Genomic DNA, 21884 nt, shown 5'->3' with positions numbered 1-21884 from the left:
GAAATGCACAGGAACTACTCACTGAAATCAACAAATGTCTCTTTTTTCTCTTTGTTCATTCGTCCTACAAACGCTGTAAAATATCTACTTGCCTCCTCAGTTTCAACTCATTTATTAAAAAATTCCTTCAATTTTTCCGTTCCAAGTCTCTCAAGATAAAAGCATCTGCTAAATAAGTACATATACACAAAAATGTGCACATATTGACAGTGCTAATATGTTGAAATATACAATATCATAAGATAAGAGATGCACCGGTCAACCAACCATCAATTGGAACCAGCCGGGAGGGTTTTTGATTTGTTTTACTTTGGCCGATCTGTGTTCTGGAAGTACACCCATGCACACAAACGGCATTGGAATCATTTCCAAAAATTTCACCCGTGTGGAAATATTACGAAGTCTGTGAACAGGAGGTTAAGATCGCAAGCTGTAATGTCAGCAAAGTAACAGTAAAAGTTAGTCATGAAGGAATTGGCCCATTTGCTTGTAAAAAAAAGAAAAGAATCGCTTTTTCCCCATGAAAAAAATCTTAATCGGTACATCTCTACTTAAGATTTTTTAAAGCACTGCCTTTTTTACAATACCATAAACATCTATTCTATTTCATTTAAATGGCAAATAATACTTCTTTGCATGTGAATAGAAGATCTAACAATAAAACTAATTAATAACTAACCAACCAATTAATGCAGATCCAATATAGGCTAACCTGTGTAAACTGTTGTTTCAGTAGTTCATTAATAATGAGGAAATAATAGACATCCTGATTGAGATAAAACTGCCATAACTACACGCTCATGTGGATTTATATTAATAAACAACAATACACATTAAATAATCTTGCCTTACCTTCAATATTTCCCCACGTTTAAAACTCAGCTCATCATCTGCAGTTGCTTTGAAATCATACTTGGCAATGGCCTCCATGATTCAGCCTGACGGACACCTGTGTGGTTGGGTATAAAGCAGTGGAAAATGCCTCCTGATGCAGTTTATATCCCTGTTGTGGACCAGAGGACCAGACAATGAGATCTCAATAGCGATGATGAGCACAGATCCAAGAAGACACAAGGATGTCCACCTGCCTCTCTCTCAGCCTCAGCCCCGCGTCTCTCCTCCCGTCGCGATCCTCACATAAAGATCACGGCGAGAAACCTGTAAACAAAATACACTCTTACACTCAGAAAATCAGATAGGAGAGTGTTGATCTAGTGTTCTAGATTGTTCAATGGGCCGCGCCCCACGATACAACTGGCATTAAAAAGCAAATGCTCCCCATAAAGAGGAAGGAAACCCGTCTGCTTGACGTCTCAAGCGGCCAATAACGCACCGCGAGCATAGCGGACCGTCCAATCAGATTAGCGCGTCGAAGAGGAGTCGGCCAATCAAAAGCCCTAGAAGGGACGTCAACACCCAATTGGCTTCGCTCCGTCTAGAGTTCGACCAATAAACGTTCGGAATTTCTCAGCGTTGGAGAACCCAAGGCTCGATAACGTCATATTGCTATAGAACGTGCACAGAATAATATTCGTTTAAACCTGTGAGCAAATATCAAGGATTGCGCAGACATAAGTCGAAACGTAAACACAGCTATGCAAACCAGCTGTAATGTTAACGATATGATATTTCTTGCGGAGAAAATTGCGTAAATGACACCGGAAATGGAACCGCTGTGGATTCTATCTAAAGCATGTTATTGTACATTTTATTCATATTGACATCTTGCAGAGAATTGGAAATCAACAGGCAGCATTTGACACTGACGTATTGTTGTCTGACTGTATAAATATCGAAACGTTTAGCATCATATAATAGAATAACACAATGTTTACAACATTCAAATAAAATATATATTAATTGTAAAACTGCTATGCTTGATATTGTTTACAATTATGCATAGAGTAACACAATATAAAACTCACTTTCACTGTCTATTATGTTCAAGTTTCTGAAGTATTACTATTCAACTGTGTATCGTTTAAATAATAATAGATGAAACATCAATAATTTCAGTAACTGTACAGTTCCGAAGGTTCTAGTTTATAAATCCCGTAAAGCAGCTTTACATCAACACACGAGACTGAGTTTCATTTGTCGACTTTTTGTCAACATGTCTAGAAGCATAAAAGCGATGGTTTCATAACCATAAATGATAGCGAATATTGATCATGTATAGTAAAGCACACAGGCCTTATGGCCTTTGGCCATGTTAACGTAAAAAAAAAAACCTGACGCTGGCAGTCAGAGAAAAACTGAAGTTTCATATACTCACTCTTGTAAACAACTGTAAGGGCCAATACTCGCTCTCTCGTTTTAATGAACCTAGAATCCACTCCTATTGGTCTTTGATCGTTGCTGAGGTTGAGCTCTTGTACCTCGCCCGAGTTGAAATGGTGAAAAATTGCTGTATTTTTCTGTTTATTTCCGTTTCCTCCTCGATACAGCATGTGCAGCTTCCGCCTGCCCCTAGTGGACGAGTTGTGTCATTACACACTTTTACAATAATGCTCAATTGGCTGCGGCATAGCGCCATCCTTTGGTAAAATATCAAGAGCGTTTTAACATGACAGTGAATACATATATTCTATAGTGCCTGACGTTGTGTTGGTTGTGAATGCTCAGAAGTTTAGACCATTGCTTTTTACCACATGGCCTGAAACTGCATCATCTTCACTTATTCAGATAACTTTAAGGATCAAATAGTGTATTATTATTAGTAGTATATTAAAAAAAATATCACTATATGATTTAAGCTGTTTTCCTCATGGGGGCCAATAAATGTCTCAACAAGGACAAGGATTTTGGATATCATCATCTTTATGGGGAACATTTTGTCCCCATAATAGGGTTTACCAGGACACACACACACAGGCACGCACAAATAATATTCAACATTGGCTATTACATGAGAATAAGTAACAAGACCAAAATTATGTTTTTTTACTACCAGTGTGTGGGATATGTCTGTGTATGGCATCAGGTTAAAGCATTTACATCACGTTTACATACAGTTTTTGGCACAATTTTCACAAGCAATTGGTACATTTTCAAAACTCTTAGTACTAAAATCACAACAGATTATCAAAAGTGCACTTTTTACATTTACATTTCATTTTACACAATTGAAATACACAAGATCACAAAGTATAATTTTCACTACACAAAATAAGTGTTTCATCTATAAATGTTTCATTCACAGTAACTACGTTTCATAAAGCTTTTACTATCAAACTTTTGATTTGCATTTCTTCTCGTTCAGTTTATTTGTCTATTATTTAATCCAACTTTAAGCAAAAACCTATAGATTTCTATAGATATTGATTCAGTTTCTATCTTAGATGATAACCATGTTCAAGGTGTGTGCAGACAGAGAGAGGGAGAGATTTGCAGTTTGTGAACATAGAGCAGAATAGAATACAAGGGAGAGGAAACAGTCAATGACTGTGTATCAGATTGATCAAAGATGCATGCGAGACACATGGCACAGTGAGAACATTTACTGTATTGCCATTGCAGCAAACTCTGTTCTAAAGCTCATGGCTTCATCACACCTTTTGATAATACACTTGATACCATTATGTTACATAAGTTAGGTAATGTAAGTGTATTTTCTAATGTGGCATCTGTAGCCGGTGTTACTAATTTCAGTAACAATGGTGATTTGAAACATATCTTGCATTGCTTGCTATTACAGTAAATTAAGCGATTGTTAAAAGCACTAAACTGAAAGAAGATCATACTGTTGTGTTTCGGTGGTTAAACCAAATGTTCTTATTACATATTATAATAATCTTGTGTTTGAAACAATGATTATAATGAAAATATGTACAACTAGAATGAAAGCATGATATCAGGTTTTGAACAAGATTTTTGTACTATAAGAGTTTTGAAAATGTACACCTTGTGAAAATAGTACCAAAGCGAATAAAAACCGATATGACATTCTGATTGGAATATTCTTGTATGTACCCAGATATAAAAAAATATGCTTTTTGTTATTGAAAATGTTATTTCTGAATGTTCTCTGAACGGTTAAAACCGAACGTTAAAGTTATGACAACGTTCCCTGTTAGCTGGGCAAACATTATATTTTAGTACTTTTTCAAGATATTCAAATATGCTTGCTATCACACAACCTGCTCAATTGCAGTTTCTTTTTGCATAGATTATCTGCTTAAAAATGTGCGCTTCACGCGTAGGCTGATCAATCCATCCACTCCAGGTTTTATTATCAAGGCAACATTTAACACTACACTCGCAAACATGTTTCCACTTTATAGACACTTCAAACCCAGCCTGATTAAACAGCTTACTAATTACAATGGAGCAAGACATGAACACATTATGCGGTGGAAATGCAAATTTGAGATTATTTGCTGTAATTGTGTGCAGTTTCCCGTTTCCGTACAAAAAGTGCCCAAAAATGGATGATGTTCCTCACGTCAGCAGCTTCAGGCAGCAAATCAGACGCTACATCGAGCTCAACGCACAACCTCTTTTCAGCAAGGCTCATTTTCTCCCAAATGTCCTGTTTATCAGGATTGAATGAGAGCGTTACATCACAGGAGGCAGGCACATCTTCATCGGACAATGAAGCAGTGAAGTGTGTAACTGGAGACATATTGGCGATGTAGAAGCAGAAATGGGTGGTGTAGAGCGCGTTTGAGGAGCTGTCAACTAGTGGCATGCGTTTCAGAGAAATGAAAGGCTAACCACTGGAGATACTCATATTAAGGTAGGTTTATGCAAATGAGATAGAATTTGATGCGTAATTCTTTTACACTAAGAAAAAGTACCACAAAGTGTTTGTGGACAGGCAACATGTCAATAACACATTTCATAATATTCATAATAGCACCATGTTGTTTTGGAAGTAGGCTACCTTGGAGTATAATGTAAATACTATAGCCTATATTGATATTGTACGGGTTGCCTATACATGATGATAGTTAAAAAGAAAGGCTATTATAAATGTTCATGCACTGTAAAAAAAAAAAAGGGAGGTTAGACATTTTTTACAGTGTGCACAAAGACCCATTTAAATAAATGGGTGAAAGAAAAACCCAATTAAATCAGTGTGAGAAAAAATTGTAAGCTTGATATTATAAAGATGTGTTGTATCTAAAATTACTTAATTTGCTTGTATGTTGCCAAAAGTAATTAAATTAAATTTATTCAAATATTACCCTGAGATATTTTCGTTTGTTGTTTGTTGACATTGTCTATTCAATGTAATACAATTGTTCTTATTTCTTACTGTTCAAAACTAAGGGTGTTAACAGAGTACAGAAATCTGATTTCATGAATCTCAGGATAAAAAAAGTGATTCTAAAAAATGTAGTAAATAAATTTGAAATAATTTATTTTAGACAAATCCATAAGATAAATTGCTCTGTTTGGAGTTCACGGTGTGCAGATTTGACTGTTTACAAAAACCTCAACAGGTGTTGAATATAAGTTTAAGTGTGCAAGACTATCTTGAATTACCCTCTACAGTCTCTACAATATTGTGCAGATATTCTCTAGTGACAAAGACCACTAATAATTAATTTTTTAACAGTAAGTTAAGCATTTATTCTCATGTCACTTAAAATATGTTTTGAAACAATCATATCTCTTATGACTGCCTGTTGATAATAACATCTGTGCATTTGTATTTTATGATCAAGTTTGTGATGGATTTCAACATGACCCCCAATTTCAGTGATGAGTTTAATTCATCTCAACATTTAAATGCAGGTAAATACGCTATCCAAATGTTGTCCAGCAACCTAAATGTGTGTCATGTGGTAAATTAACAGGCTTTATTCAAGTCAAACATATTATTTATTTGACTTCATTAGGTTAGACCATCAAAAGTAGTTTATCTCTTACTTTTTTAAGTGTAATGTTTTGTTTCTCTGCTTGTGTGTAGCTCATGACTCACCACAGATAGCAAACAACCATTGAAACAATGTTAAGTCAATGTTGACGGCTCAACATTAATTGCATTGAATTAACGTTACAAAGTGATGTTGCTTCAGTATCACTTTTGCACCCTCAGTTACTGTTGAAACAAAGTTGAGATTTAAAAAAAACAACAACAATGATAATATCATTGAATCGACATTATGAGGTGATGTTAGTTCAATATCACTTTTGCACCTGCATTTAATGACGGGGTAGGAATAGAAATATGACAAAAGCATTACAACCTTTAAAAATAAAATGTCATTATAACTACAGGTGGTCCAACGATTCAGTTTAAATAAAAACTGTCTTACATCAGACTGCTGCTTCTTTTCCTTTTGGGTTCTCTAGCATAATGTTACTTAAGAACAAGTCAATTCAATTGTCATACTGTCACATTCAAGAATGTTAATATACCAAACAAAATTTGATTCACTTTAAAATATTCTAGCTATGATTATAGACTAGTATCATTAAATTATGTTTATTTATTCTATTTGTCTAAAATCTGTCAATGCCTCAATATCAAAAGAAAGCACTATGGCAGGGGTGTCCAATTTTTCCAGCCGAGTTTATCTCGGGTTTAACTATGTAGCATTTAAGCAACGAGTTTATCTTGAAAAATAAAAGAGCTTAGGTTTTTTTCAATGAAAATGTCTTGGTAGGGATAGTTCACCCTGAAATGAAAATTCTGTCATCATTTACTCGCCCTCAAGTTGTTCTAAACCTGTGTGTGTTTCTTTCTTCTGTTGAACACAAAAGAAGATATTTTAAAGAATATTGGCAACCAGACAGTTGACGGTAGCCATTGACTTCCATAGCAGGAAAAAAAAAAATACTATGGATGTCAATGGATGCCGTACACTGTCTGGTTGCCAATATTCTTTAAAATATCTTCTTTTGTGTTCAACAGAAGAAAGAAACTCAGGTTTGGAAAAACATAAGGGAGAGTAAATGACAGAATTTTATTTTGGGGTGAACTATCCCTTTAAAGCTGCAGATTCACCTTATGTAGATCTTAATCTCTTTAAATGTCACAAAATAGCCATGTCATTCACTTTCTAAATAAACACAAGATGTTTCACTTCTTGTTTCAACTGTTAAATGATGTTAGAACTTTATTCAGGAAATTCCTGATAAACATTGCTAAAGTAAAATGCATTTTTTAAGAATATAGAAAAATGGATGCCTTATTCAAACACCCACCACTGGTCTGCAGAGATACAAAGCTGCATGATCTTGTGGTCTTCAACTACAAATCACTGTTAGTTCAATGTCACTGTCTCCACCCACGACGTGTGCTGTAGGCTTTCATCAAAATTTCAATGCTGATCCAACACACATCTGTTAAACATTGAAATATCAATCTCAAGAAAAATGGTTTGGATCAAAACTCAACATTGTATCAATGTCACCATGCTATCTGGGACAGGCTTTATTGCACGGATAATGATCAGTCATTATCACAAAACAACCCCTGACAAGATGTTTATTGTGTGATTATGACTGGCTGAATATACAATATTCTGCTTATTATATGGCTACTTGCAACATATACACAGGCATGAAATATTGTAGAATTTAGAATGCTATTGCACACATGGCACGTGAAAATAGCATAGTTATGTAAAAAAAAAAAAAAAGGTTACCAGGGACATACATTAATACATAATTTGATGTTCAAAGTTTGGGGTTGGTATATTTCTTTGTGCTTTTGAAAGAACTCTCTACAAGTCATTTTATGAAAAAAGGTAGGACAGATTGCAACAGAAGCAAACTCAACTGATTTTGTATCCTCAATATGTCCTGAGTAAGGAAAAAAAAAAAAGCCCCGAAGAATCCCATTAGGGTAAAGTTTCGAAAAAGACCCAAATATAGCCTATTCATACGCCTATTCATTTTCTCACTTGAATAGGGTAAAAATGTTAACCTTTAGATATCACCATGGAAATTACTGAGTTGATTACTTACATCAAGACAAACAAAAAATGTATTACAAGTTATTTGAAATTGTTTGTTAATATGGGCAAACGATGCATAATCCAATTACGTGTGTGCTAATTTGCATAAATACCACAACAGATCTAAACATTGGGTATAGCCAGGTGAAAATGTCTCGTTGAATCTTGTTGACATATAACAGTAAAATACTTAATGTTAAGGTCTGAATGGAACCCATTTAGGCTACCCATGAGCATTAATACATAGAGGCAGGAAGAAGTACTTTAAACCAGCCTTTATTCCAGCCTTTATTAATGATTATTGCAGAGATGGGGTTTGGGGCTGGGTCCGTGGGACTGTTTCTGGGGGATGAGTCTGAGGGAAGAACAGGAGACAAGGGTAAGCAAAATGCAGAAGACAAAAGGTGAAATAAAAAGTGGCTGGATCAAACAATCAAATTACGTACACAATGCACCACTAGAGAATCTCATCTTCATTCTCGTCACAGGCCATCTGCATTGAGTTTGTGCAGCTCACTCCCCTGCAGTGTCCACAGGCAGTTGACTCATTCTATATATATATATATATTTTTTTTTTACAAAAAATAAAATAAAATACACTCTATTTACCCCCATGCAGGAGATATTGATATTGTCACAGCAGCAATGAAGCACACAAGATACAAAATGACACAATAAACATAGAACCGAGTTTCAGTAAAGTTGAAATGTACCAGATGTTGATCCCTTCCATTCTTGTACTTGTAAGTCCACTCGCAGGCTGTGGTACTTTGCTGCCCCTGATGTTAGTGGTAAGACCTGTGGCTGAATGCAAGTAGAACTGGATGCCACCTTCTCACAGAACCGATGATATCGGAGGGAGTCCAGGGTTTCTGTAGATCTTCCATTGTAGAGAATCACCATAGCTTTCTCCCCTGCTTCTGCTACATCATCTGTAGAACATGAATGTTCATAGAACACTTCAGCTTGCTCTTGAAACATGTCACTTTCTTTGAATTTCTTGAGCGATGCTCCCTTCCCGATCCCATGAAGGCGAGATGTAGTGTCACATCCCAGAACTGCATGCAAGAACAAGATACGCTTACATATGTCTGGGCCGAGCCGTTCTTTTGTAGCCTTGTTGTTCCACATGTGAGGCTTCTTTGTGTTCTACCTTGACTCACTACAGAGGAACAGATCATGAGAATCCATGCTCGCATGGTAGCAGAGAAGGACTGAGAGATCTGTGTCATCCCCCACTAGCACAGTTTTCTTGATGGTAGCACACTGCACAGCTTTCTGCACGATCAACAGATCAGCATCTCCTGAGGCATGGTAGGTTTCACAGTTTGTCTTCTGTAGCTCTCCACTTAGCATGGGATGGAATTGCTGTTTGTTCTGCCTGTTTGCCAAGAACTCTTCCTTCTTCATTGTGCGCGTCATGTCAGCTGTAAATGTCACTGTAGCGCCAATCCTCCATTTTGACCGTCTCTGGTGTGTCATATCCTTCGTGTTGTTACTTAGCCATCAAACACCACTACAGCCTTGCAATACTTCTTCCCTATACATACTCTGTATTGGTGGCATATGTCTTTGTAAGTAGATCCCTGGGACCATGGGATGCGTTGAAGAAGTGCTCCACCATCCAAGACGTACTGGCTGCCATCGACCACATTTTCTGCTGGAACATCTGGCCCAACAAGTTTCCAGATGACATCAGCGAGGGCAGGCTTCTTTGCTTTGTGAAGTAGAAGGGAGGAATCAAATAGAGATGGAGGATAGCTACATAGCTCGTACTTGAGGGCTGACTCGAGTTCATCACATTTCTGTGCCACTATCACCAGTCTCTGGAAGAGAAGCTGTGGATCAATTTGAATTTAATTTCCATCAATCTTCACAGAAGACCTCATGCCAAGAGTAACAGCTTGATCTTTTCTCTTGAAAGTATAGTCACCAGGTGTTCGCCCATCCATTGACTTCAGGATTGCAGTGCCAACAGACTGTGCAGTATCAACTGTGTAGCTTAGCATACCTGCTGTGTTAGCTAGCTAATGAAACTATTCACTAATCCTAAACTAAAATAATAGTTGTACCACAGCTCAACGCACATCCAGATGTTCCCAATAAATTGTAGTTGATCACCAGGTATGTTTTATTAATGTAGGAAATATTTCTTACCTGCTTATGCCGAGTTCAGACTGCACGATTTTAGCCCCGATTTTGGCTCGCCGACAGGTTTTGAGAAATCGCCGACAAATGCCCGAAATCACAGGCAAATCGGTGCTCGTTCACGCGAGTGACAATCACGCAGTGTGAATGAGCAAAGACGCGATCTGAGAGAATCGCCGACGAGTCGCCGACGCCCGTGAGATATTTGGCATGCTAAATATCTGGACCTGTCGGCGATTCACAATCCTGCTGTGTGAATGTGTTCTGACTGAAAACTACATCGGCGATGACCGACAGCCAATGAGAGAGCAAGATACAGGGAGGAGGAGGAGTTATAGACCAGAATATCAGTATTTTAATAGCTTATATTTACAATTATATCAAACATAAACAAAGCACAAACATTTGCATGACCAGCAGCAACAGCAGGACATTTGCAAAATTATTTATTTACCCCCAACTCTATTTGCAAAACACAGTCCTTGCTCCGCTCGTCTTCCCAACCATTTCCTGCATAAACTGTTTATATATATTTATTTTTTCATTTTCGCTACAAATCAGTGCACAGACAATTTGTAGGCTATCATTTTTAATAACAAATTCAGTGTCGCGCGAGAACTCCGGTCTCACGCACGCGTGATCTTCCGTTATTTCCTGTCACATCTCGCGTTTGTTTGGTTGTGAAACGTAGTTTGCGGACCAGGCAGAAGTTGTCGGCGATTCTTTCTTTTGTAAAGTCATGCAGTGTGAAACCTCCTGTCGCCGATCCATCGTGCAGTGTGAACACAGCAGCAACTGAATGTTACCCCAGATAGTCATGCAGTGTGAAAACAACAGTGACCCGATTATTTTGAAAATCGTGCAGTCTGACCTCGGCATTAGTGACAGCTTAGTGACAGTTGAGTGGACCTTGAATGAATGAATCTCTGCCCCTTATGGTAACTTTTGTTTGCCTCTATAGTCTTTTACTGTAAGCTGTCAACAAGATTCTACAAGACATTGTAACCTGGCTATATCCAATGTTTAGATATGTTGTGTTATTTATGCAAATTAACGCATACATTATTATGCACCGTTTGCTCATCTTACCAAAGAATTTCAAAACACTTGTAATACATTTTTTTGTTTGTCTTAATGCAAGTAATCAACTCAGTGTCACGATCCACACTCAAGGAACACAGAAGATCCAATAATGCAGCAAGTTTTTAATAGGGAAATCTGTTACTCACAAAACAGTCCAGGCAGGGGTCAACATCCACATAAGCAATCCAAAACACAAAGAACAATGAGCAGACAGAAACAGACCTCAGATGTGGTGTGATAATAGATAAGGACTCCGTAACAAACACTAAACAAGCAGGGTACTTATACACACAGACTAACAATCATAATGGGTGACAGCTGGGTGCAATGAACAATGATGAGAACAGACAAGGATTGTGGGAAATGCAGTATCTAATGTGACTGACACCATTGGGGAAGAGGACCTCTAGCGGTGAACCAGGGAAACACAAACCCATACTGTGACATAACCCTCTACGGAGCGGCTACCAGATGCTCCAAGACACAACTACACAACAAGACAAAACAAGAGTCCAGGAGGGAGGTGGAACGGTGGAGGACCAGGAGGAGGGATGGGGGGGGCCAGGTCCATGAAGGGGAACAGGAACAGGGGGTGACGGTTTAGCCGGCGGCACCGACACCGGCTCGGGAACAGACACCGACACCGGCTCTCGGGAACCGACACCGGCTCGGGAGCAGACACCGGCTCGGGAGCAGACACACCGACTCCGGCTCGGGAGCAGACACACCGACTCCGGCTCGGGAGCAGACACACCGACTCCGGCTCGGGAGCAGACACACCGACTCCGGCTCGGGAGCAGACACACCGACTCCGGCTCGGGAGCAGACACACCGACTCCGGCTCGGGAGCAGACACACCGACTCCGGCTCGGGAGCAGACACACCGACTCCGGCTCGGGAGCAGACACACCGACTCCGGCTCGGGAGCAGACACACCGACTCCGGCTCGGGAGCAGACACACCGACTCCGGCTCGGGAGCAGACACACCGACTCCGGCTCGGGAGCAGACACACCGACTCCGGCTCGGGAGCAGACACACCGACTCCGGCTCGGGAGCAGACACACCGACTCCGGCTCGGGAGCAGACACACCGACTCCGGCTCGGGAGCAGACACACCGACTCCGGCTCGGGAGCAGACACACCGACTCCGGCTCGGGAGCAGACACACCGACTCCGGCTCGGGAGCAGACACACCGACTCCGGCTCGGGAGCAGACACACCGACTCCGGCTCGGGAGCAGACACACCGACTCCGGCTCGGGAGCAGACACACCGACTCCGGCTCGGGAGCAGACACACCGACTCCGGCTCGGGAGCAGACACACCGACTCCGGCTCGGGAGCAGACACACCGACTCCGGCTCGGGAGCAGACACACCGACTCCGGCTCGGGAGCAGACACACCGACTCCGGCTCGGGAGCAGACACACCGACTCCGGCTCGGGAGCAGACACACCGACTCCGGCTCGGGAGCAGACACACCGACTCCGGCTCGGGAGCAGACACACCGACTCCGGCTCGGGAGCAGACACACCGACTCCGGCTCGGGAGCAGACACACCGACTCCGGCTCGGGAGCAGACACACCGACTCCGGCTCGGGAGCAGACACACCGACTCCGGCTCGGGAGCAGACACACCGACTCCGGCTCGGGAGCAGACACACCGACTCCGGCTCGGGAGCAGACACACCGACTCCGGCTCGGGAGCAGACACACCGACTCCGGCTCGGGAACAGACACCGACACCGGCTCGGGAACAGACACCGGCTCAGGCTCGGGAACAGGAACCGGCTCAGGCACGGGAACAGGAATCGGCTCAGGCACGGGAACAGGCACAGGCACAGACACCGGCTCAGGAACAGACACCGGCTCAGGAACAGACACCGGCTCAGGAACAGACACCGGCTCAGGAACAGACACAGACACAGACACCGGCTCAGGCACAGGAACAGGCACAGACACCGGCTCAGGCACAGGCACAGACACAGGAACAGACTTTGGATCGGCAGACGTGACGTGAACAGTCTCTGGATCGGCAGACGTGACGTGAACAGTCTCTGGATCGGCAGACGTGACGTGAACGGTCTCCAGGTTCTTGAGGAGGCTGGTGGTCTTCCCCCTCCTCCGCTTCTGATGGCGATGTGCAGACTCTGGGCTGGACGGGAACAGTGGTGAATAGAGCTCTGGACTGGGCCTCACTAGCCCATGCAGGATCAAGGAGGGACCGAGGCGGAGAGTGGTGCCGGGACTAAACTCTAGCACCTCCTCTCCTGCGACCTCCGCGGGTCCCAGAACACCTGGCCAGACGGGTTCCCTCAAAACGACTCTCCGGGTCCGACGGAAGGGAGCGCTGGAGACTTTGCCGCCACGACTTCCTCAGTCTGACGGGCCCACAATGCAAAACATTGAAAAATGTTCATGCGAGGCTCCGCCTCTCTGACTTGAGGACTCCCGCTCGATACTGCTCCCTTCCTCCCATTAGCCTGGGAGGGAACACGGAACCCCGTACTGCTGGATCTTGACATTGACGGAGTCCTTCTGTCACGATCCACACTCAAGGAACACAGAAGATCCAATAATGCAGCAAGTTTTTAATAGAGAAATCCATTACTCACAAAACAGTCCAGGACGGGGTCAACATCTACATAAGCAATCCAAAACACAAAGAACAATGAGCAGACAGAAACAGACCTCAGATGTGGTGTGATAATAGATAAGGACTCTGTAACAAACACTAAACAAGCAGGGTACTTATACACACAGACTAACAATCATAATGGGTGACAGCTGGGTGCAATGAACAATGATGAGAACAGACAAGGATCGTGGGAAATGCAGTATCTAATGTGACTGACACCATGGGGGAAGAGGACCTCTAGTGGTGAACCAGGGAAACACAAACCCATACTGTGACACTCAGTAATTTTCATGGTGATATCTAAAGGTTAAAAATTTTAGCCTATTCGCATGAGAAAAAGAATGAACATGCGTATGAATAGGCTATATTTGGGTCTTTTTCAAAACTTTCCCCTAATGGGATTCTTTGGGGCTTTTTCCCCCTAACTCAGGACATATTGAGGATACAAAATCAGTTGAGTTTGCTTCTGTTGCAATTTGTCCTAGGTTGACCCCCATTTTGGCTTAAAATGACTGGACTATTCTGCTCACCAAGGCTGCATTTATTTGATCAAAAATACAGTAAAAACAGTGATATTGGGAAATATTATTTCAATTTAAAATAACTGTTTTCTATTTGAATACATTATAAAATTAAATATATGAATTTTCAGCATCATTACTCCAGTCTTCAGTGTCCTTCAGAAATCATTCTGATATGATGATTTCGTGCTCAATAAACATTTCTGATTATTATCAATGTTGAAAACAATTGTGCTGCTTAACATTTTTGTGGATTCTATCATATGTTCTCCGTGTTTGTCCTTGGACTTTTGTGTTACTTCCTGTCTTGAGTGCCATGCTGTAGTCCTCTGTAGTTTTCCCCCTTGATTGTCTTTCCCAGGTGTGTCTTGTTAACTCGTTGTCTTGTTAAGCTTGTTCGCCTCTGTGTATAGCCCTTGTGTCTCAGTTGTTGTACATGCAATGGTTGCTTCCGGTCCTGGTTTCCTTGCTTAGTTTGTTGTTTTGTTTCTTTTATTAAAAACTACTGCATTTAGATCCACGTCTCTCCCTCCTTTGCTCCAGCATGTTACAGATCAAATTTTTTTGGGATTCTCTGATGAATAAAAAAGATTAGAATAAATTGAAATCTTTTGTAACATTATAAATGTCTTTACTGTCAATTTAATGCATTGCTGAATAAAAGGTTATGTGTACAACTTTTGAAACTAAAAATGAAAATAGATTCAAATAAAAGCATGTATTTTAAATGTACTTTGATACGGAAAACCAAAAGCACTCAAATCTCTCTTTTGTTTCTTGCAGACACTGACGAACAGTATCACAATGTTCTCATGCCTAGCATTTATGGTGTCATCTGCTTTGTCGGCATTATAGGCAACTGCATTGTCATCTACACCATTGTGAAAAAGACAAAGTTCAGGGCCCAACAGACAGTGCCTGACATCTTCATCTTCAGTCTATCCATCGCAGATCTTCTGTTTCTCCTAGGCATGCCGTTCCTCATCCACCAGCTGGTGGGAAACGGTTCCTGGTGTTTTGGTGCCACCATGTGCACCGTCATCACAGCGCTGGACTCCAACAGCCAGATCGTGAGCACCTACATTTTAACAGTCATGACGTTGGACCGATACTTGGCGACAGTTCATCCCATACGCTTCAACCACATTCGCACTCCATGCGTGGCCGTGGCGGTCGTTGGCCTGGTGTGGATCCTCTCACTGCTGTCCATCACACCGGTGTGGATGTACGCCGGCCTCATGCCTCTACGAAGCGGTTCAGTGGGATGCGCTCTGCTCCTTCCTAATCCGGCTACAGACACCTACTGGTTTACTCTCTACCAGTTTGTGCTGGCATTCGCTTTGCCATTGGTGATCATTTGCGTGGTTTTTTTCAAGATCCTCCAGAACATGGCGGCCACGGTCGCCCCACTTCCCCAGCACAGCCTTCGCTTGCGCACCAGAAAGGTCACTCGGATGGCCGTTGCCATATGCCTGGCATTCTTTATTTGCTGGGCGCCTCATTACATCTTGCAACTGGCACATCTGAGCGTGCAACGGCCCAGTTACGCCTTCCTCTACGCCTATGACATCGCCATTAGCATGGGCTACGCCAACAGTTGCATTAACCCGCTTCTCTACATCATTCTCAGTGAGACCTTCAAAAGACAATTCATCATAGCCATCCGGCCAGTGCACAAAGACTTCCGGGCTGATCCGGGAACGGCCGACGGAAGCGCCAGTCTTCGTTTGGCCCCTGACGGAGTGCAGCAGTCCCAGTCCTCTCGGGAGCTGTTGCCAGTTACCGTGGCTGTACCCTGAAACTATTATCTCACTAGAAATCCTGGGAAACTGCAGACACATTTTTGTGTCTATAATAAGTATACAGCTGAAAAGAAGTCTATGAAGCTTGTTGCAGAATTGCTCAGTAACGGAGTCCGTGGGTTTAAATGGATCTGTGATTACACATTTTCCTTGTCATATTTCTGTGAAGTGAAAGAGATATGATACGCAACCCTTCCAGTTGATTTACTACCTTCCAGTTGTATTTACAACCTTTTGTTTTCTGTAAAATAGGGCTTTGGAAAGTTTACGGTTGGTACGATATACAGTGGAGATCAAAAGAACAACCTACAATTTCCTAAATTGGTCACTGCTTAGTCCTATTTGAAGTTATCCTAACAAGTAGAAGGGCAGTTTTAAAAAACACCTTTTCGTAAGTTAAATACATTCTGAACAACAGTATTAATAACTTAAATGAGACATTAAAAAAAAAAAAACTGATCAAAATTGGAGAACACTTTCAGATACCTCCCACTTCTTGGTGTTAATCTGGCACATGGTGCTAATTTCCTTAATTATCTGACAAACCCCATTTAATAGCATTTAAATCCCATTTTCACTGACTTTGCAAGATGAAGAGGCGCTCTAAGATGCTCTCAGATGAAGGCCTAAGCGGGATGACCCTTTCAGCCACTGCAAGAGAAGTTGGTCATTCCAAATCTGTGATTTCTAGAATATTGTAGCTTTACAATGACACTAATTAATTCAAGTCCCCCCAAAAGGCTGGACGTCCACGTAAGACAAATGCATGAGAGGACAGGATTATGCGGAGACTCTCAATGGAGAATCGGTTCAACACTGAAGCTGGAATTGCTCGCCAATACAGTGCTGAAAAAGGGTACGGATTTGTCTCGGCATACAGTGTCTCGCCATTTAATAGAATTCGGATTGAAAGCCCACTCTGCAGTGTCCAAAATGCTAGGCTATCCTTTGCTGAGGAGTATGTTGTGTGGACTGAGGAGAATTGGTCCAAAGTTTAATTCATTTGTGTAATTTGGGAAACATTATGTACGGCATCAAACTTAGGAAAGACTGAACCCAAAGTGCACAAAGAAGTCATTGAAAGTTGGAGGAGGAAGTGTCATGGTTTGGGAGATGTTTTCTGCAGCAGCTGTTGGGGCTTTTATACACCTACACGGCAGGGTGAATGCAAATGCATTGCACATGTGGTTCCTTCCCTGTGACCATCTCCCAATCAGCCTGCAATTTTTATGCAAAACAGGTAAAGCAGTTCATTGGAGTTAAGAACATTGATTTAATGAAATGGCCTGCCCAGAGTGGACAAACCGAATAGAACATATCTGGAAAATCCTTGGTGACAAAGTAAAGGCTAAGAAAACCTATCACTGAACTTTGGAAGAGACTAGAGTGGACCAAGATCACACCAGAGCAGTGTGAGAAACTAGTGAATCATTCAAAGCAAAACTTACTAATTTGGGACATTTATATATATATGAAGAGTTCAGATGCAAAAGCCCCAAGTGCCATTTGAAATTTTCTTCTAAAACGATAATTTTTATCAAGCTTGTATATTTAAGTTCAGTAATTTCAGTTAAATGACAATTAATAGGTCATCTTCATTGCCATTTAAGTGAAATTACTGAACTTAAATATACAAGCTTGATAAAAATTATCATTCTAGAAGAAAATTTCAAATGGCACTTAGAGGCTTTTGCATCTGAACTCTTCATATATTGTATTTGAAAGTCTTTTGCTCACCAAGGTTGCGTTAATTTGATGAAAAATACAGTAAAAATGTGTTAAATTAGAAATAACTGTTTCTGTTTTAATATATTTAAAAAAGTAATTTATTCCTGTTATGACAACGCTGTTTTAGTTTTATTTATTTTAGTTCATTAAGTTAAACTAAATGAAAATGATAAATATTTCACACAAAAATTCAAGTGCTGATTTGTTTTGATGGTTTTAGTCTTAGTTAACTATAATAACCCCGATGACAGTTTCTGTATGTTACCTATATTTCCTCGTAAGTGTCACAGTTTCCCTTTGTTTGGACTTTGTTTGTGTTCGTTTTGCATTGTCTGTCGTGATTCGTTATTCAGTTCAGGTGTGTCTTTAGTTATCCTCATTTACCTGTGTTTTTAAGTTCCCTTGTTTCAGTTCAGTATTGTCAGGTCTTGTCAATGTTACGGTTGTGTTTGCTTGTTTGGATTTACTAAAGTAGTTTTTAAAGTATTTACTACTAAAGCCTGTCTTGGATCTTTATCTTCTTGTGTGTGTTACAGCCAGTTGTGACAATAAGTCCATAACTGTGTCACATTGTCTATCTCACGAGAGACTAGCTTGTTTTACGTTATTTATACAATTATTTTGCCTTGTAAAGTCATTGAAAATGGTTCTTATGAGCTATTCTTAATTATGTTTTAATTACATCAATGCTTTTTGTTTAAAACACAAATCTTGTTTTTGATGTCAGTGTAAATGTGTATACTCGTTTTTGATATTGTGTTTTATGTTGACTTCTTTAATCATTTTGGTGATGTATTAAATTTTTAAATAGTCTGTACATATAAATTAAAAACTGTTTAATTTTATTAACTGGTATGGAAATATAGTAGCAAATTGTGTGCGTGTCTGTATAGAAAAACAACAACAACTCTATTGGACATAGGCTAGTCTTCAGAATGCCAGCCATTGTGTTCCTCTGAAAAGAGGGGATTTGGATGGAAAATAGGTTACCCCATTTTATAAACATCTTCTGTTACTGAAATCCGCATATAAAGTAATTTAAAGTGTCCGATTTCCTCTTTTGATTGCGGTGGAAAACTGGACAAAAAAGGTTTGATATTCAGAAACGTACTCGGTTACTAACGTAAGCTCGGTTCTCTCTAGAGAGGGAACGAGTACTGCGTAATAGCTTACACTAGGGGGAAAAACTCTTTTCCGCGAGATATTGAAGCCAAAAATTATCCTTAATTTTTTATTAATGTAAAACGCTTTGCAGCAGCAAGCAGACATAGGCGAAACAGCTCGCGCGCCTATTGGTTGCTCTGCAGCAAATGCAGCAGCCTATCGAGAGAGACTCTGCGTGACGTAATGACCAATGGGGGCAATTCGCGCCCATATCGTCACGTCCCGCCAGAAGGGGCGTGGTCTCACCCTATAAATATGCTCGTTAGGCTGATACAAGCTGGTTTTTATCACTGAAGCGAACCAGAGCGTATTCCAAGCACGGCAAGATACGCAGTACTCGTTCCCTCTCTAGAGAGAACCGAGGTTACGTTAGTAACCGAGTACGTTCTCTTACGAGAGTATCTCTCGTACTGCGTAATAGCTTACGCTAGGGGAACACAATGCAACACGCCGTGCGTACAGGGATCCAACACCAAAGTCCCGGGGGCCGAAGCCCAGGGCTCATGTAGTGCATAATCACCATAAACTCACATAGAGTGGAGGAAGAGAGGCTGGAAGCGTCATTCCCTATAAAAAAGCACCCAGCGGGGCTATCATATGACAATAAAACGCGCAGCCAGGGTGAAAGCTTTCAGCCTGATCTGGGTGGCCATACGTGTGTCAACACTCATGGGGCTGCAGTAAACTCAGCATCTGGGCCGCACAGCGGGGCAGATAGCACTGAATTTTAGACCGCCAAAAGCTTAGCTTGTAAGGCGGGTACCTCCAGGTTATAGTATTTTATAAATGTAGACGGCGAGGCCCAGCCCGCGGCCGTACAGATATCTTGCAGGGAAACCCCGCTCGACCATGCCCACGAAGAGGCCACGCCTCTCGTGGAGTGCGCCCTGACACCCAAGGGGCACTGTAGGCCATTCGCAGAGTAAGCGAGCGCAATGGCATCCACTATCCATCTGGATAGGCTCTGTTTTGAGGCGGCGAGTCCCTTGGAACGCCCGCCAAACAAAACAAAAAGCTGCTCCGTCTGTCTGAAAACAGACGAGCGTGACACATAAGCTCTCAATGCCCTGACGGGGCAAAGGAGACTCGCATCCTCCTCCTCACTGAGAACCGGAAGGGCGGACAGGGAAATTACCTGGGCCCTGAACGGTGTATTGAGGGATTTCGGGACATACCCGTGCTTTGGTTTGAGAATGACCTTCGAGTCATTAGGCCCAAACTCCATACACGACGCGCTTACTGAAAGCGCCTGTAAGTCCCCTATGCGCTTCACTGAAGCGAGAGCCATGAGAAACACTGTTTTGAACGACAGGTGTTTCATGTCCACCAGCTGGATTGGCTCGAACGGGGCGCCTTTCATGGCCTCCAGGACCGTGGAAAGGTCCCACGTCGGGACTGAAGGGGGCCTGGGAGGGTTCAGCCTCCGAGCTCCCCTAAGGAAATGCACGACTAAGTCGTTTTTCCCCAGCGACTGGCCAGACACCGGTTTTGCAAACGTTGCTATGGCCGCCACATATACTTTGAGCGTGGATGGGGTCCTGCCCTTATCCAGTAGCTCTTGAAGGAAGGAAAGTACTTCCGAAACCCCGCATTCCACAGGTGAAAAGCTCTGGGCTTGACACCATGCAGAGAAAACAGACCATTTCGAGGAGTAGAGCCGCCTGGTAGACGGAGCTCTAGCCTGCGCGATCGTGTTTAACACTCCTTCTGGGAGGCTAGCGGGTACCCGTTGATGGCCCATGCGTGCAGGGACCACAACTCCGGGCGAGGGTGCCAAATCGAGCCCTCCGCCTGAGAGAGGAGGTCTCTCCTCAATGGTACAGGCCATGGGGCAGTGCTGGTCAGCTGCATCAGGGCAGGGAACCACGTCTGGTTTGTCCAGAGCGGAGCTACAAGCAGCACTGGGCATCCGTTCTCCCTGATTCGTTCCAACACCTGAGGCAGGAGCGAGACAGGAGGAAAAGCATATAGGGGGCAGCGGGGCCAAACATGAGCCAGCGCGTCCTTGCTTTTCGAGAAAAACTCCGGGCAATGAGCGTTTTCGTGGGACGCGAATAGGTCCACCTGTGCTCTGCCGAACGTTTTCCACAGCAGCTGGACCGTCTGCGGGTGCAGCGACCATTCCCCTGCTGGAACATTGTTCCTGGACAGTCTGTCTGGTCCCACATTCAGGTGACCAGGCACGTGCGCTGCTCTCAGTGAGAGCAGGTTGTGCTGAGCCCAGACCAGGAGGCGTTCCGTCAGCCTGTGAAGGTTTCGTGACCTGACGCCGCCCTGGCGATTTATGTATGCCACCACTGACATGTTGTCCGACCGGACCAAGACGTGGTGGCCTGTTACCTGGGGACAAAAACGCCGTAGCGCTTTGTCGACTGCTATCATCTCCAAGCAGTTTATGTGAAGGAGCTTTTCCCGTTCTGACCACCGGCCAGCTAGCGGTCTGCCCTCGAGCAGCGCTCCACACCCCGAGGTGGAGGCGTCCGTAGACACCACCTTCACACTCGAAGCGGTCCCCAGACTCACACCTGACTGATACCAGTCGGTTATTTTCCAAGGTTCCAGAGCTGAAACACACTGAAGGTCGACCCTGAGGCGAAACAGACCTGCTGTCCATGCCCTGGGTGGAACCCGCGCTTTCAGCCACATCTGCAGTGGGCGCATGCGGAGCAAGCCCAACTGGAGTACAGAGGCTGCTGAGGCCATCAGCCCCAGCATTTTCTGAAACCTTTTGAGCGGAACTATCGCGCCGTGGCGGAAGGATTTCGCGCCGCGCTGAATATTTAGCCCGCGCTCTGGTGACAGGCGTGCTGTCATGGACAGCGAGTCCAACACGGTTCCCAGAAAGGAAATTTTCTGACTGGGAGACAGTGAGCTCTTGGCCCAATTG

General features: G+C 42.7%; 2 protein-coding genes across 2 annotated transcripts in view; one reads left to right on the top strand and one right to left on the bottom strand.

Moving 5' to 3' along the window:
* Positions 1-2429, bottom strand: part of grb2b (growth factor receptor-bound protein 2b) — a 50117-nt gene extending 47688 nt beyond the window's left edge. Inside the window, exons 1-2 of the mRNA XM_056240867.1 lie at positions 2276-2429; positions 853-1158 (exon numbers count right to left, since the gene is read on the bottom strand). Of these exons, the coding sequence (XP_056096842.1) occupies positions 853-930 (78 nt within the window). The 5' untranslated portion in view covers positions 931-1158; positions 2276-2429. The remainder of the gene's footprint in view (positions 1-852; positions 1159-2275) is intronic.
* Positions 2430-4565: 2136 nt separating this feature from the next.
* mchr1b (melanin-concentrating hormone receptor 1b) lies at positions 4566-16298 on the top strand. The gene is made up of 4 exons (XM_056240885.1): positions 4566-4738; positions 5673-5742; positions 15087-16179; positions 16218-16298. The coding sequence occupies exons 2-3, from the start codon at positions 5679-5681 to the stop codon at positions 16100-16102; spliced, it is 1080 nt and encodes a 359-aa protein (XP_056096860.1). The 5' UTR covers positions 4566-4738; positions 5673-5678; the 3' UTR covers positions 16103-16179; positions 16218-16298.
* The last annotated feature ends 5586 nt before the right edge of the window (positions 16299-21884 follow it).

Source organism: Rhinichthys klamathensis, unplaced genomic scaffold, assembly GCF_029890125.1.
Source record: "Rhinichthys klamathensis goyatoka isolate OS25496 unplaced genomic scaffold, OSU_Roscu_1.1 h1tg000616l_1, whole genome shotgun sequence".
Classification (NCBI taxonomy): Eukaryota; Metazoa; Chordata; class Actinopteri; order Cypriniformes; family Leuciscidae; genus Rhinichthys; species Rhinichthys klamathensis.
The sequence above is the reverse complement of the archived record's forward strand: the minus strand, read 5'-3'. Positions and strand labels throughout refer to the sequence as shown.